Source organism: Halyomorpha halys, unplaced genomic scaffold, assembly GCF_000696795.3.
Source record: "Halyomorpha halys isolate HHAL.00 unplaced genomic scaffold, Hhal_1.1 Scaffold80.1, whole genome shotgun sequence".
Lineage (NCBI taxonomy): Eukaryota > Metazoa > Arthropoda > Insecta > Hemiptera > Pentatomidae > Halyomorpha > Halyomorpha halys.
The window spans coordinates 942,899-968,967 of NW_027110435.1; the positions used below are offsets into that span (position 1 = coordinate 942,899).

At 32.1% G+C, this 26,069-nt stretch overlaps 1 protein-coding gene across 1 annotated transcript in view; it reads left to right on the forward strand.

Annotated features, from left to right (window-relative positions):
* The window catches only part of LOC106692959 (trifunctional enzyme subunit beta, mitochondrial), an 86,571-nt gene extending 61,433 nt beyond the window's left edge, over positions 1-25,138 (forward strand). Inside the window, exons 2-12 of the mRNA XM_067048622.1 lie at positions 1,523-1,640; positions 3,680-3,848; positions 12,617-12,836; positions 13,065-13,220; positions 14,211-14,385; positions 18,059-18,189; positions 20,376-20,503; positions 20,585-20,672; positions 20,750-20,900; positions 24,512-24,600; positions 24,674-25,138. Coding sequence (XP_066904723.1) covers positions 1,583-1,640; positions 3,680-3,848; positions 12,617-12,836; positions 13,065-13,220; positions 14,211-14,385; positions 18,059-18,189; positions 20,376-20,503; positions 20,585-20,672; positions 20,750-20,900; positions 24,512-24,600; positions 24,674-24,721 — 1,413 coding nt within the window. The 5' untranslated portion in view covers positions 1,523-1,582 and the 3' untranslated portion in view covers positions 24,722-25,138. The remainder of the gene's footprint in view (positions 1-1,522; positions 1,641-3,679; positions 3,849-12,616; positions 12,837-13,064; positions 13,221-14,210; positions 14,386-18,058; positions 18,190-20,375; positions 20,504-20,584; positions 20,673-20,749; positions 20,901-24,511; positions 24,601-24,673) is intronic.
* The last annotated feature ends 931 nt before the right edge of the window (positions 25,139-26,069 follow it).

Genomic DNA, 26,069 nt, shown 5'->3' on the forward strand with positions numbered 1-26,069 from the left:
TAGAATCTTTTTGCTCAATCTCTTTTTATTTTATAATTAACGTTCTTACATATTACATATTAACATATATACATTTATACAAGAGATCAAATTTTTACAATAATAAACTTATTTACAATTATACAGCTGCTTAGACGCTTGTAGTGCTGGCCCCTAGCGGGTTTCGGCGGCACTTCTTGCTCGCTGACTGTTACAATGGATAAAATTATTGGAATTATTACAACTTCTTAATATCCGTCCATAAACGGACGATTTTATGGATTCACATCAAGGTAAACCAGCATTCCGAGGGCGTGGCCAACTCCCTGCTCTTTAGTTTAATTTATAAATCTTTTATAAGACGAAGTGCAACAAATAAAAAGTCGAGTCTGTTGCGTTCACCTGTTTTAGGAAACATTCCGGATTCCTGTTAAGGTTTGTGGCTAAGATATTTTCCACCGATGTAACGAATTAGAGTTTAATTAAATAAATAAATGGTTTGAGGTTTATTTCCTGAGACATATTTTTCTTAATGGTCCCACGAAGCCACTCGATAAATTGGAAATTTTTTGAAGATGGTTTATTCGTCCGAATTTTCGACGGCTCTGAAATTTAAGCTTTTTATAAGAATTACCCTGATCTGTCTTGTTTTGGAAACACTCAGCATTCCATCGAAGGCCGGCGGCTAAGTAATTAACTTAAATTTAAATGATACAGCAATGGTAAAGAATCTGAAGTTTAAGAGCTTGCTTGCCCTAGTTAGATAGAAAAATATTCAAAAACAATTGCACACTTTAAATGGCCATTAGTAGGAAGTGAAACCGTAGGATTACAACACGAGGTAAGATATTTTTTCCAGTAATTTCAAATAAATTATTATATTTCAAATAAGTTATTGATTTACAAGCTGCATTTAAAATAATCAAGATTTCATTTTTTAAAGCAGAATACCATTACCATTTATTTTTACAAGTTTTCCCCAACCAGTGAACACATCCTGAGTTCGCAAAGAAGAAGTTTTAATTAAAACTGGTTTCGATACTGGAGGTTTTAGTGATAATTGAAGGCTTTGAAACCACAAAAAGGAAATGATTTTTTTGGTGAATACTAAAGACTGAAATAAGAATAACATAAAAATAAAAAAAATATCGATAAGAAACATTCCTTATGATGGAATACTCCAGTATCACTATAATTGACATTATTTTTAGAACCAACCATATGTCTGTGGGTGCAATATTAGAGGGCATGTTTATTGCAAGATAGTTTCCGAAAATAATAACCGTGATGCTTTACTATTCGTCATTATTTGTGAAAAAGTATCTTGTATTTCAGTCATTCGAGAACATTGGACTTATTGGAGGGAACGATCATTTAAAGGAAACTGATTTGTTATTCCATTGTCGGAAAATAAATAAACTGTAAATTAACTTTTAAAAAAATAAAAATAAAAATAGTTACTTTGATTTTTCATCAAGTGGTATAATACAATTTGCAAAATTTATTTTAAAACTGATGTATTTTCAAATGAACTATGCCATAGGTGCCATGGTACAACTGCTCTTATCCTAATCGGTCATTCTCGAGTGGACTGTTGTTGAACATGGCAGCTCTTCTAGTTAACAACTTTGCTAGGTCATCTCTGCCTCAGGCAATAAATGGTCAGTAAAGTAAAATTAATTTTTTTTCATAAAGTGGTTTATTAGTATAATTGGCTTATTTTTACAAATTCAAGCCTTGTGAAGTCGTTCAATAAAATGAACATTTCTACGTGTATTTTCCGTTTATTATACTCAAATTCTAATGTCTCATGGTGCTCTATAGTATTTTTATACTTCAAACCTGTTTTATCATCATGATAAAACAGGTTTAAAGATGTACATCAAAATTATTTTATGTTATTAAACTTATGTTCACTTCCAGACATGTCCAACTAATTACTTCTAGACAAATATATTGTTAAAAACATTTTAATTATTTAAAATTTGATTGATCACTGATACTACTTCTTTTTAAATTAGTTCTTCATTTTAATTTTTCTATAAATGAATGGCATTGAAAGATTTAACTTCTTGTAATATGGCTGGTTGCCAGTATTTTTAGCTGCATATAATTTACTCACAAGCTTTTTATCATGTGTTCATTTATCAATTTGAAGTGTACTTTATGCGATAGTGCCAATGTAGTTCAAATAAGCCCACCTTACACGGTCAGTATTATTAAAGCTATATTATTGAATGTTGTGTATATAAGTATATACTTATGTATGTATATATATATATACATACATACATGGACCAATATTATTGTTATAGTATACCTCTCAGAATTTCTATATCAACGTAATTCAATATTGAATGTGTAAGATGCCCTCCACAGACATTCTAGTACACTTAAGGTTTAAAATGAAGAGTGGATTTAATTTTTACTATTGAACTTGATGTATTGAAAATTGAACCTATAGTATATTAAGCTTCCATTAAAATTTAACTACAACCATTAAGAACTATCTCTAATAATTTTCAAATCATCCTAAATCATATGTATTTAATTTTTATGTGCAAGTTATGTTGCATCTTGATATTTTAAAGATTCCAGATTAATATTCAATTGTTGATATCTTGTGAATAGTTGATTGTTTACTTTTCTTAAATTCTGTATACATTGATAGTGTTACTTCATTATCATTCTGTTGTCAACTAAATTGTTTGTTAACAACTCTGATAAATGATGAAGTCTGCCGAGTCCTATAGTCCATGAAGTTTACTAAGCTCTTCTACTATTTTCCTTCATTTAAACTGATCCTATTCAGCTCTTCTGAATCTCGCCACTCCTAGGAACCTAAGGTCAGCCCCACATCATCCAACCACCACAATGTGGTTTTGAGTTATTCATGATATGTTTTACTGAATTTGGGTTTAATGATCATGATTCAATAGGACACTAACCTGTCCTGTGTTTCTTTATCAGTTAAGAGAGAGTGCTCTGTCATAAAATACTATTGCATTTCAACACTTATTGTACACCTGTTCTCAGATTTCTTCATATAACAGCTTTTTTTTTTTTTTTTTTCTCCCAAAAAAGTAGGATTTAGAAATTCTTGAATGTAATGTTTGTTTTTTTATACATTGTTAAGTACTAGTTAGTTATATTATATTCAATATAATATTATATATATTATATTAAATTTCACTTTTAATGGTTTTTCAAGGTTTAAAACCTTTGGTGAGTTGTTGCCCTGTGGGTTTAATACTGATACACACACTTTTCTCTTGGCTAGAAAATAGTTTAGTTTTGTTGTGGTGAGTATTTTGATTTTATAGACTCTTTCTGAGCTGTTAGTTTTTGTTCTGCATTTGTCAGAAGATGAATCAAGTGGTTGGATAGAGTGCTAACCATATATTCCAAAAATACTGTTGAGAGAATCATGCACCTATACCTACCTTCTTGGCCTAGACCATCGATTGGTTGTTAAACATGCATTTGTATGTTTATTAGAAATTCTATTCTTTGTTGTTATGCTCTCAAGATAAAACCAATCTTTTGAGCTAAGACATAATGCATAGATCTGATAAATAGACAATACTAGCTAAAAGCGGAAATATTTAACTTTTACCATTATTACCTTTATCACCATTTTTTGTTTAAAATAAATAAAAGTTATATTATTTAACCTTAATTTCCCATACTATGTTTGTAGCCTCCAGATGCATCTCAACAGCTCCAACAGTTCTCAGTCCGAGAAAAAGTATTAAGGATAGAACAGGAAAAAATATTGTATTTGTTGATGGGGTGAGGACTCCTTTCCTTTTGTCAGGAACTGACTATGCTAAAATGATGCCGCATGAAGTTGCCAGACATTCTTTAATGTAAGTGTGTTTTTTATATTTTATTCTGCACCATCCTCCCACAGGTAAAACCCCGATTACAGTTGTAAAAAATGACATTATGATTGTTGATTTTTCTTAATTGATATAAGCATATCCTGCTTATTCTTACAAACAATGAGTTTATATCTACTAATTGAATAAATAAATTATTGTAAATAATTTTAAAAAGAAATTGATGATAATCTAAATAATCCATTCGGAATTACTAAAAACCTTAATTATGCCACCTTAATTAAGCTGCTAGATGATCTTAATAAAAATTCAGTGAATTGATTTTATGATTTATTTAATGTTTCTTCAGAGAAACCCATATACCAATATTATGCCAAGGTGATGTGACTATTCTATCACCAATGCAGGGACTTCCTTCCTTTATCTTATTATCCAGTCTTATATCTTCCGATTTCTTCTGTTGAAATTCAAAATTCATTTCAGCTATACATATTTCCTCACTTCCAATCTCTTAGCAATTTTTCATAGAACCAGTTTAGTTGAAAAAATTATTAACTCTGTTATGTCCTTATGAATTTCTATTCTATTCTTAGCCCATAATAACTTTACATTTTAATCCTGTCTCATTTCCATTCTCTTCAATAATTTGAATTTTTGGCAAGATGTAGTATTTTGTGCTGATGTGAAGAAGAATAAGAAAACTTTTATCAATTACTTACAGTGCTGACTGAAGAACTATCATGTAAATTATTGTTTATATATTGCTGCTGAATTAATATTTCTCAGCTTTTTAATGATAGGAATATCTGTGTGACTATAGAGTCATTGATTATCATATGTATTAGGTCCTATCTCTGTCCTTGTTAACCTTGTAGAATATGGTTCACTATTGTTATTCTATATCTTATCTGTTTCAAGGTTTAAAAAGAAACATGGGAACAATATATTTTTTAATATTTATCTTTTATCTGTTTCAATTTCTACAAAGTAACCTGTTGTAATGAGTGTATGTTTTGTTATGTACTTGGATTGATTCATTAAGATACATTGCGTATTTGTATTACTAGTATAAATTAAAATTATTTTTTTAGTTATACAAATTTATGTTTTATTAAACTGAATAAAGAATTTATAATTACATTAATTAAAGTCAATAAATAAACCAAAAAGTAATAAATTAAAAAAAATTCATTATGGTAGAAATATCGGCTGTGGGTATTATTTAACAAAAAGCTGGTTGATGGTGAAGAAAATTTAACATGGTTGATAAACAAAATTTTAAAAAAGCTGGTGTAGTCAAGAAAGCAAACTCGTTAATAAATATGAACTTACTTTTGATGTGTGCCAACGTTTTGGCTTAAATTCTAGTTCTTCTTCAGGACTATTAAAAATATAATAGTATTAGAAAAAATGAATTGCAAGGGCCCTGCAATAGGTGGAGTATATCTTTTATTTTTGAGTGAATGCCTCCTCCTTCCATTTTGACTATATTTCCCAATCTTTCCCCAGAAACTTCTATAACTCAACTTGGATTTGTAACCACTTCCCCCTCTATCAACTTATTTTTGACTTGATGCTCCACTTCCCCCCTATCAACTTATTTATGACTTGATGCTCGTGTTGTCTATACGTTTAGTTTATTACAAATATTTTTTAGTAATCTATAGGATTTAACTGGTTGGTCTTTCTTTGCTGGCAGGAAATAATTATTCTATTTATTTAATGAAGGCATCCAAAATCCCATGTGATCTGGAATTTTCTAATAATACCAACTAACTTCTACTCGACTAGTTTTAATTCTATGCAGATGCAAATGTGGGAGATATAATAGATATAATATGTATATGGGAGATATAATTTACAGATGTAAATTACGAGCACTAGCTGAATGTTGTGACTCCATGAAATTGGCTCAGTTGAACATTTTTGCCTTCTTGATAAGTGATGAATTTAAATGAGATAAGAAATTGGGTGGTAGCACTACTCATAGAGCCCCTTTGATGGTTGGTAGGTTTGTGTCTTATTACTTGAACTATTGTTTGGAAGACCTCAAAGAACCATTGTATAATTCACAAGGGGACACTGCACCAATGATTTAGATGTTCAGTCTGTATTCAGTCATTGTTAAGTGCACCAACTTCATTCGTGTCCATGTTCTTAACTCGGAACAGTTTTGTAGTACTATTTTTGAAAAAGAAATTAAGGAATACTGTTAGCTCATTTTATGCTGATCTGTGTGGTAGTTATCCATAGGAAAATTGTTGGAGAAATTTCGGAAGTTAGTCCCTTCATCTTTGATTTTCTCTAGGAAAATGTTGTACTTCCCCAATATTTGCTTAAAAATAAGGAATGGCTTTGGGATTTTGTGTTTATCTATGGTAAAACAAAGGATTAGAAATAACAATAGAAGAAGGAAAATTGCTTATGTTTCCTTTATTGCTTTCCCATGTAACCTTGTTAAAGATTAAACTGAGTTTTAATGAAATTTTTCTATAAATGGATTTTTCTAATACTTCTACCAACTCACGATATAATGGGGATATAAGGAATTTTTAATAACTACAAAAGTGTTTTGGAACAAGATTTTTTGATTTTGAAGGAGAATAACAAATTTTATTAATTGTATATCAACTTTTTCATTGAAATTCCCACTGAAATGATCTTGATAACATTATCCTCAAAAGCAAGTTCAGATAAATAGTAAAAGAAGAATCATTTTAATCCCAGCAGAATGTGCTAAAATCTTTCATCTGTTTGTTGTCATCATTTGGAAATTTTTCTTAACCCAGAGATTTTTCATTACAATATTCTTCTTCATGTGTGAGCAGTCTTACTCCAAATGAGCTCAACAATAAAACTTAGTTTTACCCACATGCATTGAGTTATATTTTCTCCCTTACTTGATCAATTATACAAATTCAAACCTAATTCCAGTTTAGCCATAAAATTGAAAATTAGCAGACTTAAAGCTTTTACCCTATAATTGTTGGGAAAATTTCAATAGATAAAATTGAATATGTTTAACTCCACATAATTGGACTAATATTAGCGAATATACAACAAAAAATTTTTGCATTGGTCTTCACACCCAAACCATTTAATTAAACATTATATGGTTAAATTTTTATATTATATTATTTGTTTAACAGGAGTTGTGTGAAGGAAATCATAGAAATAAAATCTGTCCATGGATAGATATATTTTTTAGTTGATTGTTGAATTCTACATATCTTAAATGTATGACCTCAAATTTTGAGGAGGGTTTAATTTTTGTCTTATAACAAAGTTTTATACCTATCACTTTAAACAGCCCTGATAAAGCCCTGAAAAGTGGGGCGAAATGTCGAAAATTAAATAGTTAAATACCATTTGTTCTTTTTCGACCACAACTCTGACCATCTTGTTATATTTAAACAAAGTTTTATAATTGGAAATAATAAATCAAAATGTAATATAAACCAGTAATTATCACTATATGTATTGATGATAAAAATAATGATGATAAAATACTTTTAAAATGCTCATAAGAGATTCCAAGAGGTAATCAACCTATTCTAACCGGGTTAAGTTTTCATTTCTCAACCCACCCAGATTGGAATCAAACTGGTGTCATTGCAATTATGAGGTTAAGCTGATGCCTTAACTCTTTCAGCTACAATGAACTCCATATGGAAATGGATCAATCAACCTATAAGAAATAAGAAATATATTAGTTCAGAATATCAAAATGTAGGACAAATAAATATTGCTTTGGGAGGTCCCTCAGACTCACATGTCACGATGTAGGTTAGTGATAATAATTAAATAGAAACTTTATGGATTATCTTGAAGAATTTTTATCTTTATAGATTAATAAATAATATGTTGTTTAAATAAAAAATATTTGGTGATGAAATATATTCATGTATAAAAAGAAAAGGTAATGTTAGTACAATTTCAAATAAATCAAGAAAAAAAAATTAATAAATACTGTTTATTTTTAAATAATTAACTATGAGAATAGAATCAGATCTGAAATCAATGTGGCTATGACTATAAAGTGAATTAATAGCTATTTCATAAACTAATACTTTTTCCTAGAATCACAGAAAAAATAAAAAAGCTTTTACCAAATATGATAATAATGTAAAGTTTGGTGTAAACAATATCAATAAATTAAATTAATTTATCTCATGCTCTAGGAACAATATAGAAAATAGTAGTAAATAAAATGTTATTTACAAAACTTTAGTGTGAATGATATTCAGATTAATATTATATTGATTAAACTTTACATTCAAGAAAAAATCAGCTCAATCTATGTCTAGTATTTTTTCATATTCTACGTATTTCTTTATCTATATTTATTTCTCGTTTCTTTCATATGTATTTCATTTGATACATTGTTTTTCTTAGTCCCAACAAAGGGATCAAATTTAGGCAAAAACTATTAACAATAAGTTAAAGTTGAAAATAAGTTATTTTCACCATATATTTTTTCCTGACTGTACCTCCGAACCATCTAGAATTAAAATATATTCAATAGAATTTAAAAGCTAGACAAACAATATAAAGAAACAACAAATATATTAATGAAAACCAAAAGTGCAGTTCCACAATAGGTCCCTTGTATTAACTTTCTTTTGTGGATTAATCTGTAAAAGTTAATTTTTTCATCCAATGAATTGGAATTAAGTTCATCTCAATTTAATATCTATGGCCTCCTCAGCGAATCTTCATAAGGTTGCTCTAACTTTATTTGGACAAGTTATGAGAAAAACATACTAAAAGTCCTTACTCCTAGCAGGTTGGAAGATAGGAGGAAAACGTCCCCTTTTCAATTTTTCACATTTACTGCATAAGCTGTGCATCCTAGCGTTAAGGCCATCCTATACAAAATTAAACCTGACAAGATAGATTCTATTAACTTTTTCACTATTTCTCATAGTTTTTTAGATATCCATGTTCACTTTGTACTGATTTTGAAAAAGATTAACTACTCTAACTCAAGATATAAACCAGTATATGGATTTCTATTCTTAATCTTCTTATAACTCGGTTTAAGGCAAGATTAGGAAGTAAGGTTGGGCATCACCATGTCTTAAATCACTCTTTTTCATAAATTCAAGGGAAAGATATAGTTGGAGCTAAATTGCACAATGAACATCAATATTGTGATTTAAATTAGATGGTATAGAATCTCAAAATTATGCTCTACTTCGTGGAGATTTGGCCTCTTAAACTGCTGTTGTGCATATTATTTCGGAAATCCCCAATAGGATGGCAGGCTATGTCTTCTTCAAGAGTCATATGGACCCTGAGTATTTTGTCCACCATTAATTTTCCTCTTTCTTTCGCAGTATGATATTTGCCTATTCCTCACGCAGTAAACATCAGAAGTTTTTAAAAGAGGACATTAAGTAGTAATTTGTAGGCATGCTCAGAATTGTAACATGTAGGAGGGTGATTCCATTATAGTTAGTACAATCCGTAATACTCTTGCTTGTGATCGGACATATAATACCTTTCCTCCGATCCTTGAGGATTTCAAATTGATAAAATATTATCTTGAAAGGCTTTATGGTAAAATAATATCTTGAAGGCTCTTTATGGTAAAATAATATCTTGAAGGCTTTATGGTAAAATAATATCTTGAAGGCTTTATGGTAAAATAATATCTTGAAATGCTTTATGGTGAAGTCATTCATTGTCCTGTTCTAAAAATTCAACTTGAATACCATCATCCCTTTAGGGCTATTATTTTAACACCAATTTGGAGTAATATGCACAACTTATATGCATGATTACTTAGTTTACTTTATGAAGTCTGCCACAAGTGCAGCTACAAATTTCATAATCGCTGTACAAATATGACAAGTAAATAAACAACAAGGTAACTTGTATATGTCACCCTAGATAATCACACAAACTATGAATTATATCATAGTTGATATGTTATGTTTATTTATAGCTTCAACTTCCTTGAATTATGGAGGGTAGATATATTCTTCACCATTGTGGTTATCTATGACTGCTTTTATCTCACTTTCTTAATTCAGCATTAAGTCGAAGTGTGCTATCTTTATTGTTCATGTTTATTTCATGGTCAATGACTCATCTTTATTTTTACATGCTTTAACGTGAAGTTTAAATGGATCTTTACTCTGATTTATCATGTGACAAAGCATTCTGACATCATTCAAAGCTATATATTTTTTCAGTTGCTCTGATTCTTACTGTATTTTCTTTAATCAATGGGTTCTATTTTCTTCTCATTGTTTGACTCTATGCTCCTCACAGCTTTATATCGTTTTCTTATAGGCCCTGTCTTTATGCCTGTGTCAACCAAATATATATAATTGTATATAGGTGGCTTTTTTATTTCTTCAGCTGTCCCCAAAATTTTCTCAGAAGCACTTCTTTTATCTTATAGCAAACAATCCATTAATCTGAGCTGAACTCTCCATGACTGTTCTCACAAGTATTTGTTCAAATGTCTTTCTATATGACTGCCATTAGCCTAAATGTGAAAAATTTTAGCATTTGATATTTATGCTCTAATTTTTTACATCTCCAAGTATGATCAATATCTGTTTTTGTATGTTTACGTGATGTGCAGCTGATAACGTTTGATTGGAGCTGTGACAACTGATTTGAACTCATGGTCATTCTGATTGACCTGCATTATCAGATGACTTCGTCCTTTTCCAGTTAGTTTTAAATTTATTAAATAGATATTTTTGTTTTAAGCCAACTAGGTACCCTTTTTTAATTAAAAAAATATATATTTGTTGAGTCTTAATGTCTGTAAGCACAAATTAAATGTCTTGAATTCTTGTAATTCTTCATCTTTGTCACATTTGTTAGTATGACATATTTTAAATTGTATTTAATGTTCCTATATTCGGTCATGAGTTGATTTAGTTTGTGATTGTGAAGTTTGATGTGTTTGCTTAACATATTAATATAAACTTTGAGATGTGATTGATAAAGTTATAATAATATTGATGTTTAGTGCTTGTAATGTGTATTATCATACATAATTATCAAACTATTTCTAATCAATGGTATAAATTAAATTGAATAATCTAGATGAATTTTTATTTTATACAAATCTTTAATTAGAGGTCTGTAGTAAACATGAAATTTTTACTTTACTTCTAGATATATATTGCACCCCTTCCCATCTCTCAGCTACTTTCAAATTGGAGTTTTCTAGTAATATTTTAGTCACAGTAATGCTCAAATATCCTCTGATAAACTGTTTCATATCTTTCTTGTATATGCTCTTCAATTTTTGGTTAGCTCTGGTCCTGTGATAGTCTTCTTGGGTTTGAAGTTCTTTTCATTAAGTCTTCCTCTTCTAATCTATGCCTTGAGTTAAACACCATGAATCTTTCCAGCCCTTTAGATAGTCTTATGTACAGCAGAAAAGCAATAATGAATCCCTGAATGACACAGAAATGCAGAGTTTTAAACGGCCAACTCATAGCCCTGTCGAACTACTATTATCTTAGCTCTAGAAAATCTCTAGAATGATGTTCATAGAACTTGTTAAATTAACTCTTATAATAGAATTTTAAGAACTGACCCTCCTGGTAATATATAGGAGGAGAAATGAACAACAGAAAGTTGGAAGGAAATCACTCAAAGTGTAGACACAAGTCATCATAGATTAGAAGTATACCTAGAAGGCTTGAGGCAGTCATTTAAGCAAGAGAAGGTAATATCTGCAAATGAAAGTTTGTTTTCATTTTCTAAATCTAGACTTATTGTGTTTTTTTTTATTTAGCTTGCAAATTCATGTATTTTTTTTTGTTCTCTAACATATAAATTTTATTAATAGGAAGATATTTATTGAATGAATATTCTTTATCATTTTAATGTATCTGTCTTTGTGATGAATCTTATTTAAAAAAGATTTACAATTTTTTCCCTTAATATATGACGATAGGGATAGGTGATAGTGTTGATTTTTTCCATTCATATTGTACAGTACAATCTTGATAGACCAAAATCTGACAAGCTTATAATATCTGATGGAAGGGAAGGGGTCTATTTCCCGTCCCTACATATTTGTTAATTAGCATTGAATAATCTCTATAATGGTTATATTTTCTTGATGGTGAAGTAGTTATAAAACAAATTTAGATTTGTATTATTATTTTGACCTTGATATAGTTATTTTAAATGGAAACCTTAGTACTCCATAATATTTGCTAATCTTACAGCTTTTGCCAGTTCTGTATTTGTCAAATTATCAAGATTGGACTGTACATACAACATAATACTCAATTATAATCAAAGTTATTTATTTTTATGATATATACACTCAGTCAAAGGATCCCAGACTTAATAAATCAATAAATTTGATTTAAATATAAAAAGTGCCAGTTAAGGAGTAAAATTCTTTTGTAGAAGCTAAATATTATTGTAGCTAAGAGGGGCAATAGCCTTACAAAATATGCCAATTATGGAACAAGAAAAGAAATATTATTTTCTTGAATGAGACTACTTTCACAACACACACCCATGTGCACACACTGTTGATTCATGATGTTCATTTACCCCCTTACCACCCTGACCTTAGCCGGATTTAATTGGTGTGGGGAGATATAAAAGAAATATTAAGCAGGAATTGCGACACTATCAGAATGAGGGATGAACCACTAAGAAATATGTATAAATAAATGAAATTTTTTTTTTAAATAACATTCTTATTAAAACTTATCTCTATGGACTTAAAATCTTACTACTTATTTCAATTAGTTATTTATTCATATGATTGAATATTTCATATTAATTATATTTTTTAGGGGTCTTCTAAATAAAACAAAACTCCCTAAAGAGTTGGTTGACTACATTATATATGGTACCGTTATTCAGGAAGTTAAAACATCCAATATTGCACGAGAAGCTGCTCTAACTGCTGGATTTTCAGACAAAACACCTGCTCATACAGTCACTATGGCTTGTATCTCATCAAACCAAGGCATCACTACAGGCATTGGAATGATAGCTGCAGGTGCCTATGAGGTATAGATAAATGTACTTCCAAACAGTTTTTTTTTTTTTAATATAAAGATGATTGATCTTAATAATTTTTTTTTTAATTTTCAATGATGAAGCTTTGCTTTTCGACCTAGAAAAAAAAAAAATCTTAACCCCCCTCAAAATTATACCTGATTGTTGTGAGTTTCCTCCAGTATATATATCACATAGCTCTTTTTGAGTTTATGATTTGAAAACTAATTATTTTTGCAGATTATTGTTGCCGGAGGAGTTGAGATGATGTCTGATGTACCGATTCGTCATTCTCGTAAAATGAGAGCCCTCATGCTACGTGCTAACAAAGCAAAAACCCCATTACAAAAACTTCAGCTTCTTGCATCTATAAGGCCAGACTATTTTGTACCAGAAGTATGTTTCTTTTTTATATCTTACTCCTGTTATTAGTGGTTTTAATGATTTTATGAAGTATGTTCTTAGTGTTGTGACATTTTCAAATCAAAGATTTAAAACTAAAAATCTGAATTTAGTCATAAAGACAATTTTTTTGACTAAATTCATGCCAGCTTATTCCTCTCATATATTTTTATTTTTATTTTATTTATCATCTTTTGGTAAGATTATTGATTTATTATATCTTTCATTGATTCATTGAATTTCATTCTTTATTGTCAGAGATTATTGATCTTAATTAAACATACATATTGTACGGAGGCTCTTTTTTATGAGAGGAATAAGTTGATACCAAATCGCTTCATATTCAAATTAAAAATAATTGAGATAATACAAATGTTTCGCTGTAATTAACCATGAGTTCCTACTTCATACCTTTCTCCCTCATACCTTTTTCTTACTTCCTATCATACATCAACGTTCAGGTGTTCCACTGGGTTGGTTATCCAAATCTGTGTCACCAGCCAAAATATTTTCAAACCACCGGCAAATGGTCTGTTTGTTACAACACTACTCTAAACGCTGTGGTAATGTTTCTTGCAGCTTGGGTTGCTGAATGTCCAAGTTAAAATTCATAAAAAAAAATAGTCGAAAATTGCATGTATCCACGTTCTTATTTGATGGCATATTAAACAATGTGCTATCAATTGGAATGATAGTAAATATTATCACAAAAGACAGGATTAAGGATTAATAATGGCTAACTATAATCTGTAAACAACAAAAGTTCATTAATTCCACTTTGATTTTCTGAAATATTAAAAAAGGACGTTTCATATGAAATGACCCAATATTTTGTGGTGAATTATAATTTAAATAAATTGGTTAATTAAATTATTGTATTCTACTGTTCATGAATTTTATTTCTTAAGTTTATGTATTTTATTTATTCATCATTGTATAAATGTTTTCATTATCAGTTTCTATTAACAAAAACAAAAACTATAGCTTCCTGCTGTGTCTGAGTTTTCATCTGGAGAAACTATGGGTCATTCAGCGGACAGGCTTGCTGCTTCTTTTAAAGTGAGCAGAGAGGAACAAGACAAGTATGCTCTCCGATCACACTCCTTAGCTAATGAAGCCTTTAATAAGGGATATATGACTGATATAGTGCCGGTTAAAGGTATATTATTCCTTACTGCATCAATTTTTACTAGAACCTTTAATCTTACTTTAAAAATTCTTTATAGATGTCTTTTTATTAGTTTGGAAGAGCTGTCTACTCAGTTAGGGAGTTAAAATGGGTTTATAACAAAATAGCTTGACTTTTAAACAGTAAATGAAAATTATGTTTTGTTGTCTTGTCCCAAGGTGTTCAAATGGGTTATAAAACCACCTCTCTACACTTTCCACGGGACCGTGGTTAGGCATTATTTTATGGAGGGAAATGGCTGAGTGTCATCTCATTGTTGGTTTTCATGTTTTCCATGCTAGTTGCACCTTCTGGCCCTCTCTTTCGCTCTCAACCTCTTAAGGACAACTGTGGTGAATTTCTTCACTGTGTCCCAATACTGGTATGAATGCAGCATATGGCTCACTAAATTTTCTGGTGTGATGCTTCCTCCGCACACTCTCCCCAACTTGCTTCTTTCTTCTTCAAAGTAAAAAACACTTGCTCCTCTGTTTCCTCGATAGTCTGGCATGCAGGGCATTGTGCCGTGTTGTCCAATTTAAATCGTTACTGGTATGCCCTAAAGTATTCATGTCTGGTCAACAGTTGGGTTATATAAAAATTATCTTGCCATGCTGGCAATCATACCATAAGCCACATCATTGGGTGTCAACCTCCCAGAATCTGCAGCCTCCTAACGTTGTCGCCACTGATTTATAGTTATTTTCCGTTCTTCTCTGGAAACATGTGTCCTCTATAATGTCTACTTTCTTCAACAAGAAGTTCAACAGGCGGCATTCTGGTTATCATGTACACGGCCTTATAGGAAATAGTTCGAAAAGTATTTACTGCCCTTAAGAAAACTGTGAAAAACAGAAAGAATCTGTCTCCTGTATGATATAGTAACCATCGCTTCTTTCGAAATTGGAGCTACATATTATATAATTAAGGAGACTATCCTTTTGCGACTCCCTAGGACCTCCAACATTTGGCATCTGTGTGTGTTTGTTTTAGATAGCTAAATTGGTTTTCATTCTCTTGTGTACCTCTTATCTATGCTCATAATTGCTGTAAAATTTTGACTGGCATAGAGCATTAAAACATATAAAAGAATCTTTTTTTATTTTTTAAATTATTTAATATCTCTTTGTTTTATTCATCCTTTGTCAGTTATTTTGGTACCAAAATATATAATTACCCATTTGGTGGGTTATTATATTTGTTGCTATTCACTTCTGGGATATTTTTAGATAATAATAGTGGCTATAACGATAATATTGTTTGCATCTGTGTTAGGTTAGATAATACCACAAATTAATAGTTGTCTATGATGATGAATCAGATATTAAAAAAAATTAAAAATAAATTGGGGGCATTATTATAAGGCCCGACACCTTGTCCGCTCGCATCCCCGACAGGGGACCAAGAGGGCTCGGCCCTCCCTCTTTCCTCCCTCCCTGGTAGCGTCAGACTTCTTTGCTCCATCAAGCAGCCTGAAGAATGCCTCTCTTACACCAAAGTACATCATACCTTGTTCTGTAAGGGCCTTCAGTTGCTCTTTTTCCAATCCTAAAACTATCTGAGTACCTTTAGGGTTATCCTCCCTTTTGAACACCCTCCATGTGTTCGCCCTCAGATTAGGATTCTGGTTGTGAATTATTTTGAGGATCTCTTCCTCTATTTATTTTACTAGGGGGGAGCTAAACTTTGATCGGGCCATAGGTCCCTCTTCCAATAGACTCTTATGGCTGTTCATGGGGTCTTTACTCTTTCTGAGCGCCTCCTCGGAATACCCATTCCTTTTCAGCCCGTAAAATCTTTTTCTTCTGGACCCACTCAGTCTGATGATTGGATTAATGTCCTCTTTGGTCTCAGGATCTTCAAGAGATGGGTGAGCCCTTTCCTCCTTTGCTTCTACTGGCTTTACCTTCGGAGTTTCACCCTTATTACTGGTTTCTATGCCTTCCATTCTTGTTTTTGTTTGAGGAAGTGACTCCTCTGTTATTGTTTTTGTGGAATCTGGAGAAAACCCCTCCTTCCTCTCCTTTCCTTCCTCCACTAAAATGTTTAATTTATTCTCGTCAATTTCCATGAGTAGCTAGGGATTTAAACAGTCACCTATGTCAGAGCCCTGCATGCCACAGGAAGGCTAAATAAAACTGGAGGTCGCCTGATATCTAGAGTTTGCATAGTTCAACTGTTAAAACAACCATACATCCAAAACCTATGCTGTTTTGCCTTGAATTGGGGAATATTTATTAACTTACCAGTCTAGATCCGCCATGTTCAGTATAAGCAGGGTCACCTCTTGCAGGATGCAGTTCTTCATCGTGCACGGATAGTCCTAGTTGTAGCATCCTCAAAACCTCCACCTAGGCATCTTTGGTCTTTCAGCTACTTCCCTGGAACTGAGTGAAGGAAACTTCTCTCCAGTCCCTTGACCCCAAGTTGAGCTAGCAGTTATACTCAGAATTGTCAACAGTTCCATCATTTAACTCAGTTCTTAGGATTAATGAAGGTATTTAACTTTATCTATGCCTCACTCAGTTGTTAAATGTATTCAGATACTAATAATATGACATCTTAAAGAAAATAACCTTGTTAAAACCATATTTTATTATTACCTTGTAAATAGTATTTGAGTTGTGTTAGTGTTTAATTTAGTTACATTTATTTTTATTTATATTATTTTAATTTGATAAAGTCATTTGAGAAGAAAAATGTGTATTTTATTTGTGTTGTTATAATTAATTAATAGAGACAGTTGCTAAGGGTTGATCACCGTTGCTAAGAGGTTGCCTAGCAATCTTCGTTTTTAAGTCAGTTCCGGCTAATTAGTGACCATGACCGTGTGTAACCAGCCTTGTCTGCGTTCATTTTGGTATTATTTATTGACATTTTGAGTGTGTTAATAGACATTACAGTCCGAAACCAGACCTTATCTGCGTTGAATATAAATTGCTGCTAATTAGTTGGCTTGCATAATACATTAAAATAGTTTGACCCTGTCTGCCCTTAATAAGTGCCAGTGTGGCCATCTTGGCTTTTGGGACATTTCAACTGTTTGTGAGCCATTGCACCAACTTTGGACCAGTTTAAAATTACAGCGGTGTATTTAGCTACAGACCTACACACCTCGACAAGCAAAATATCTTCCTTTGACCTATCGGAGTGGATCAACCTTTTGTTGACCAGTATTTATTTTACATATTTATTTTTTTATAAATTAGTTTATTTTCGTCTTCATAATTTATTTACCTAGTTTTATTTTGTTTAAGGTTTTTTTTTTTTTACTTGTATTCATTGTTTTAGTCATCAATTGTTTAATGTAGTTTTAGTTTTCAAATATTTAAATTAACCAAATGAATGTTTATATCCGAACCAGCTAGTTTGTTCATTTTAAAGCTTTCCAACAAAAATACATAGTTGATTTGAGATGGCTTTAACAAACTTAACTAACGACTTGATGTCCAAAAGAAAATCATTTAAGATATTGTAAAAGCAAATATAGTATGGTGGCTCGATAAAGTTGAGCTTAATTTAACACTTAACTACAATCTGGCATTAAGAAATAATTATTTAGAGATTCCCCTTCTTAATGAAAATAATAATTTAAAAATACATTTTTGATATTTCTTGTGTGGAAAAATTAATTGTACTAAATAAATGATTTTTCTTCTTCTAGTTTCTGGCTCAGACAAAATTGTAGAAAAAGATAATGGAATTCGAGTTTCAACTCCAGAAGCCATTGGAAAACTGAAACCAGCTTTCATCAAACCTCATGGAACGGTCACTGCAGCCAACTCATCATTCTTAGTGAGTTTTTAATTTTTGAATTCATTATAAAACTTCACAGGACCTTTGAATAAACGCTATTTTATTTTTTTCAATTTCACGGATATGGTGGTACAGAGCCACTTACCCTTGGTCATTTTTACACCAGGGCCCACTTTTTCAAGTTAATCACATCTCACAATCACCTGGTATTCCCGTGGCATGCTGCCCACTAAATGCACTGCAAGGCTAACCTCTCTCATCTAATTTATTACTTCCCCTCCAATGCGACAAGGCACACCTAGGGTGAGTAATTTACAATGATATACCTGAACCTGAAACACCCCTCCATCATCCTGTAGCTTCTCTTGCACTTCTCGGGTCACAACTGTGTGTGAACTGTCAGTATCAATTAGGCACCTCACTCCGCATATTCCAATGATAGGCAGACCGGTGTCGGCGATTGCCCCTCTGCTGGCACCCTCCTCAGATCTCCATCGACATTCTCCTTCCTCCTGTTCCTTGCCTTCTACTCCTCTTATAACCTCCTACGCTCTCTGGTTCTTTCATTTCTCCCTCTTTCTGACACTTCTGAAACCTCCTTAGATTCACTTGAAGAGCCTTCTGTCCTTCATTTATGACTCCTCTTTTGCACCCACTGGGAATTACCTCCATAGGCTCATCCTTATTCACATCTCTTCTGTAGATTTAGGGACACTGCTTGGCGATGTGTCCCTCATTCCCATACTTGAAACATTTGGTGCAGGGACACTGGGCCACCAGGTGACCTATTTCACCACACGCATGGCATTTACAGTCCTTCCTCCTCCAGATGCCTCTTGATTTCATTTGGCCCATTCTTCTCTCCAGGTTTCTTGCCCTCTCCTTCATATTTTCCTCCTGATCCCTTCTCCAAGGGTTTTGGTGATTTCTGGGCTGGCTGTAGTGGACTCTAAGTCCCCCGGGCACTCGCATTGATCAATTCTTGAGGGTATGCAACAAAAGAAGGCTCATGTGATAAGCCTTCTCTCTTTCTGATCTCCTTAACTAGTTTGACTCTCAGGCTAGTTGATAGGAACATGTGAACTTGTACTTGATCTGCCTCCTTCATCTTGCTCAATTTTTCTATAATACGATTGTAGGGGAACAGCAGTTCTGCAGCATACTGCTCACTAGACTGTCCTGGTCTTCTCTCTGAACGTTCGAAAAATATCCTCCTCCAGGACCTATCGCCCTCCAAAGGCCTTTTTCAGCCTCTCCTGCTCCATGCTCCAGAGTGTTTCCTCATCCGCCTGAATCTGGTTGAGGATGCATCTTTTAACCCTACAAACCACTGCAGCCTTCATTTCATCAGCACCCCCACTGTCCAGTAAGTTTTCTTACTTTTTTGCTGCTATCTTGTCCATGATGCGATCTCTGTTTTTTAAGAATTGGTTTGATTCTTCAGCCTCTCCTGCGAATTTCTCCAAGTCAGATACCGCTTTCCTTAAGTCCTGGGTGGTTGCCATTCAAACCTTAACCCATTCAAATGCATTAGCATGTTTTTCTGGCACGGTCGTCTTGGGGAGAGGTGGAAACTTGATGGTTACCATCTCTTGAATCTGTTGACCTTGGTTGTCTGACTGCCCGGCTAGTCATGTTTTAGTAAAAGAGAGAGGAAAAAAACAAAAAAAATAAAATAAATTAAAAATAATAATATATAATATAATAAAATAAAATAACAAAGCATACTAACTGACAAAAACTTGCTTCTTGGGACGAATGCTCTTCCTGTATCCCAGGTTTCGGCACCAGTTAAGCTTCGTTGCACATTGAACTTAAAAAAAAAGGGGGAAAGGGGGCGTACTAAAAAAAAAAGGGGGAAAGGGGGCGTACTGGTACTTGACTCTCTGCCCATGACTGTCATGGGATAACCTGTTAGGTACTTGACATCTTCTTTAGCAACCTTATAGCTGCTAATCCTTTCCTAAACTGGAAATCAGGTTTTTATGACGGAATAGGATTTCATAGTAACTGCTCTATCTTGAGATCAGGACTGAGAAAAAAGATTGTTTTAGTCAGAAAGTCATTACAACATTGATTTATTGTCTATATACATACCATTGTCAAAAGTAAATATCTGATATTGGAGTGAAAGCTTCAACTGCGCCACTTCATTTTGTTCTTTTGAATTTTGCTAATTTTTAAAAACATTTTACTTAATATGACTTCATAAAACATTTTTACAGACTGATGGAGCTTCGGCTTGCTTGATTATGTCAGAAGAAAAAGCTAAACAGTTAGGACTTAAACCTAAGTGCTACTTGAGGGACTTCATCTATGTTTCACAAGATCCCAAGGATCAACTTCTGCTTGGGTAATAATTTTAGTTTTACTTTTTTGAGGTATTTTATTAATTTATGTGTGTACATTATTCACTCACTTTTTTCGTTTGTAGGCCAACTTATGCTACTCCTAAAGTTTTAGAAAGAGCAGGACTGCAAATGAATGATATAGATGTTTGGGAATTCCATGAAGCCTTTGCAGTTAGTGTCTTTCTTTTTTTTTTTTCAGTTACCACCATTTGAATAACTGTTGTATTTCACTTTTTCTTTTTATCTAGGGACAAATTTTGGCTAACTTCCGTGCTATGGACTCAGATTGGTTTGCCCAAAATTATATGGGTAGATCATCGAAAGTTGGTTCTCCTGAATTATCAAAGTTCAACAACTGGGGAGGCTCTTTGAGTATTGGGCATCCATTTGCTGCTACAGGTATGATAAAATTCTCTTAAGGATTCTCTTTTAGTAATGTTTTTAATGATAATTTTATTTTATCCCACAAGTATAAAAAATTAGTCCCTATATCGTATGAACCCATCGTTAATGAGTGTATACTATTTATAGTTGATTTTTGTTTCATTTTCTTAATTTGACCAGAGTTTTTTTTAAGTAATCTTAAGAACTACTATTAGTTTAATGAATAATTGTGCTATGTGGTTATTACTCTGGTTATGAATTGAATTGATATCAAAAATGAAAGACTTGAGATGTCTTTCCAAGTTTTATGCTGAAGTAGACTATTGAGTTTGTTTGTTTGCCACCCAGAGAGTCGGCAATGGCAATTTCTTGTCTTGATGTTCTCTTGTCTGACTCTTGGATTAGCTTGAATATTGAGTTTATCTAGCTATCAAACCATCTGTATGTTGAGCAGATTGTAGGCTTAACTTGGATATTGAGTTTATCTAGCTGTCAAACCATCTATATGTTGAGCAGACTCTTAGGATTAATGCTTTACCGATGGATTGTCATCTGTGTAATCATCGTCCGAAGTCTTTTCCAAGTATTTTAGTTATGAATATTAAAAATTAAACTGACAAGAGGACTGCTTGTAGTAGACATACATTTAGGAAATGAATATTTTAATAAAAACATATGGAGAGATCCTAATTTGTAAAAATAATCCAAAAGTTTTTTTTTATAAATTGTTTTTTATTGATTACTAATAACAGATGGCCAAAGGGCTGTAATGGATATACAATACATGTTAAAATGTGAACACATTTTGCATGATACAGTGAAGTGATTTGAATTTTATTAATTTACATATTTTTAGTTTGAAACATGTAGGAAATAAAAAAAACAAAACAATATAAAGAATAAATTTATAAAAAAAGCCTATTAAGTAAATTAAATAAATTATATATGATGAACAAATAAAAAAACTGAGAACACTTGGTTGGAACAATGGAATGGAACAGTAGACATAACCAAACACTAAGTGTTTTATCTTTTACTCCCATTTCCGACCTCTGGTTGATACAAAAAGTAGAAGACAACAAGACATCACTAAAAAGATACAGTCACATATCACAAAACATACTAAAACTATTTGTGAACTATTCCATTGTTCCTGGATTGTACAAAACTTTTATGTTTTGTATACATTCGGTTTTTAACCAAGTGTTCTTGGTTTTTTATTTGTTCTTCATATATAATTTATTTTTAGTTCACAAATGGTCTTAGTATGTTTTGTGATATGTGACTGTATCTTTTTAGTGATGTCTTGTTGTCTTCTACTTTTTTGTATCAACCAGAGATCGGAAATGGGAATAAGAGATAAAACACTTAGTGTTTGGTTATGTCTACTGTTTTAGCATTGCTAGTTATAATCGTAAGCCAGACATAATTAAAGTTCTGGTGTACTGAGGTTAGTTGTTAACTATGCTCATATATATGTTTTGAATGACCTCTAATTTCCTATTGTTAGAATTAGACGGGAGCAGAATATGTAATTATTGACAGTATTACTGTTTGTTATAGGATCAGTTTGTATTTCGGTGATAATATAGAATTTCTACTATAGTATAAGGCCATTATGCTGATGATGTTTTTAGCTCTATTGAATTTGTTATGTATATGTTTGAAATATGTTTATGTTTTATCCAGTTCTTAGCCTAAGTAATTGACAGACTAAGTCCATTTGGTGTATTTTTGGCTTATTTGCTTTAATCTTCCACTTTGCAAAAGAAACATGAATTTTTTAAGAAGGGCCTGTAACCCATTTCACTGTTGTAACAATTCAGTACAATGAAGTATTTTATCAGCATTCAGTGATCTTTCTACAAATGGGTGTGAGAGAAAGTCTAATTTTATATATATACAGATTAAATAGAGCAGGGGGAAAGCTAGAACCTTGTGGAAGACCAGTCTTTGGCTAAGGAAGGATTGAAGGAGGTAAATGATGTGCAATGTAAAATTAGTGGTTTTAAGTTTATGGATGAGACTCATGTAACGACTTTGTCACGTGCCTTTGAAGTAAACTTGTGTACTGCTTTTCATTGAATCCCTTTGTGATGTAGTCTATTAGCTGTACTACAATCCAGTATCAGGTTCTACACCTGAACTGCTCGTTAGGTATGATGCTATATGCGTTTCATTAATCTGGTAAGTGAAAGTTTTTTGAAGATGTTATTTAGTATATTTAATAAAATAATTGGTTTATAATTACCAATTTCTGTAAGATTCTTGTTGGGCTTGGGTATTAGTATGACTTGAGTTATTTTCCTGGATGATGGTTATTATCCTAAACAGAGAATACTGGTATAAAATTTTGTCTGGAAAATAGTGACTTTTTTACTGAGGTTTTAATGAAAAACATTTTATTTTAATCAAAAAGCGATAAAATCTTGGCTGGAGAATTTTTTTGTTTGTAGACTTATTCAGCTTGCGAAGTAGTTGTTTTATGGCACATGTCTGTTTATCGGGAAGTATCTCAGCCTGAAGCATGAATTTTATTGTTGCATGAGGTGATTTATTCCTGTCTTCATCTCATTCCTCTTACTCATGCAAAGAACCCGATTTATGTGAGCTCCTCTCACGATGCTCTTGAGATTTTTAAGACTAATATAAAATGTCCTGCTGATAATGCTCTGCTCTGGTTTTGTTCTCTGTTGAAATTAGATAAGCACCAACCGATAGTCTTATGAAAAGAAAATATGAGAGTATAGCTTGTAATGTGGTGTGGCTGTTGAGTTCAGTGCTTGATAAGAAGACGTTTTAACTATGACAAATCATGTGCAAAAATGTATATGTATGTATCTGTAAATGCCATTTGTATTGCTTCCTTTTCTCTAATGAGTTATGGCTTCAGTGATGGAGTTCAACATGAAGCCTATTATTCTGAATTAGTCTTAAGGCTATTGTATATCATCTGCCTTCCCACTCTTTGTATTTTGCCATAGGGTGTGTCTGCCATTCATATCTTCTAATAATCAGTGGTTTATTTCTGCCTCGCACATTTGATTCAGTTGCTTTAGCTCTCTTAGTGGCACCTTTAGATGGTGGTATATATCTTTGAAATAAGCTCATTTAATGAGTTCATGTTCATCTCATGTGTTGTGAAGTGACTACTCTGTGCAACCTTGGTGTTCTTAGGAGCCGCCATCCTTTTCTATTTTTTTAGTTTCTAACTACTTGTTAGTATATTGATTATTGCTGAGTAAGCATTCCTTGTGTTTATTTAAAGGTATTGTCTGTGATATTATGCCTGATAAAAATAAGCAAATAATATGTATATATCTCTTGGATATTACAATTTCTTAAGTAATTGATTTATTTATTTTAATATTCACTCACGGTTGTCTATGTATACTATAAATTTTAGTTTTGTTTACTTAATACCTTAATCCAGACTAGCACAACCTTTTTTTTTTTTCTTGTTCAGATTTAATACTATATTCCTGATAGACAGTAAATACCACTATAAATGGTGTAAAGCATGATTGAGTTATTTAAAAAAACAATTAATATTGATGCTTTTTTATTTTATTCACCATACAAAATGTACCCTTAATTTAAAAAAAATAAATAAATTTTACCTTCAGGTGTGAGATTAACTGTTCATGCTGCGAACAGGCTTATAAGGGAAGATGGAACATTTGGTCTCATTGCTGCTTGTGCCGCTGGTGGCCAGGTATTGATCAGTATAAAAATTGTTAATCATAAAATATTGATTACTAGTTTTAAAATTTTTTTATTTTTTTCAGGGTGTTGGAATGATTGTTGAGAGGCATCCAGATGGTCAAGCTACATAAACAAAACTTTTATAGGCTAGATAAAATCTGTGATCAAAAACCTAAATATTTTATTAATCCCTAAAGTGGCAAATGTGGAAAAGAGTATTACCACAAAGATTGTTATTTTAGAATTATATTTTTATATTCGTATGTTTCCGTACTTCGATTCAATGACTGTTAATGAAATTATGCTGTTAAAATGATATGCTTAAAATTAAAAATTATATTTATAATTGTAGATTATATAATTTTTTATCTGCATTTGGTTTCACAGTAATCAAGATTTTTCCAACCGAGAAATTTTCAGTTTCATGTGTCCTTTTAAAAAGTTCATTTCATTTATTCATTAGTGTAGTCTAGATCTTAAATATTATATATAATATTTTATTAATTTTAACATAATGTAAAAATAAATTATTTGTTGTTAAAACATGATTTTAATTGAAATCAATATTAGTTGATAATGACAACCAAAATTTTCCTTATTTACTTTATTCTGCGTCCAGTGCTCAGGTGCTGTTGCGTTATCTTCAAAATAGATAATAGTTTGATTCATATTAATGACTTTAAAATTACAAAAAGTTCTGGTAAATAATGTAGCGGGCTGTAGATCAAATGGATTTTTTGTTTGTTGTTTAATGTTTGTTGAAGTTGTTATATGCTGTATGCTCTATTCGGATGAGATAAGGAGTGATATAACAAAGGATGCAAGAATGAATTCACTTATGGAAACAGTTCTTATATTGTGCTATATATCATATCAAATATTCTTTAAAAAATAGAAAGAAAGAAAGAGAGAATAACAAAATACATTTTTTCTTGGCACGAAAGACCGTGGAGGTCCAAGGCCTCGTGCGATGTACTCAAGAAATACATCGCGCGTTTCCTGATGTGGTTTTCATAGGGTGGGTCCGTCACTCCCACAGCTATTTTCGTGAGTGCCACCCATTGGCTAACGGGTCTCACAAATGCCAGGGGGGAGATTGTGAGTGAGTATTGCATCATTTTTTGCTTGAAAAAATCCCGGGTATGGCCGGGCTCGAACTCGCAATCTATGGGTTGGCAGACAGGCACATTACCATGCTGCTACTGTCACCCCTGATAAAATAAATATTTTACAAAAAAAGAAAGAAAGAATTATCTTTTATAAAATATTAGATAAAAAAAAATAAGAAGCTCTAAGGAAAGGAAGAGAAAAAAATGTTCACTAATAAATGAAATTTTCTCAGTTATTTTTGCAGTGCATAAATAAATAGTTCAAAAAGTTCTTACAGACAGCAAAGATTAAAGTTCTGAACCATGAAAATCAGACAATTGCTGGCTGGTGATAATAGGGGCTAGAGTATGTAAACAAGTCTGGGTGAAG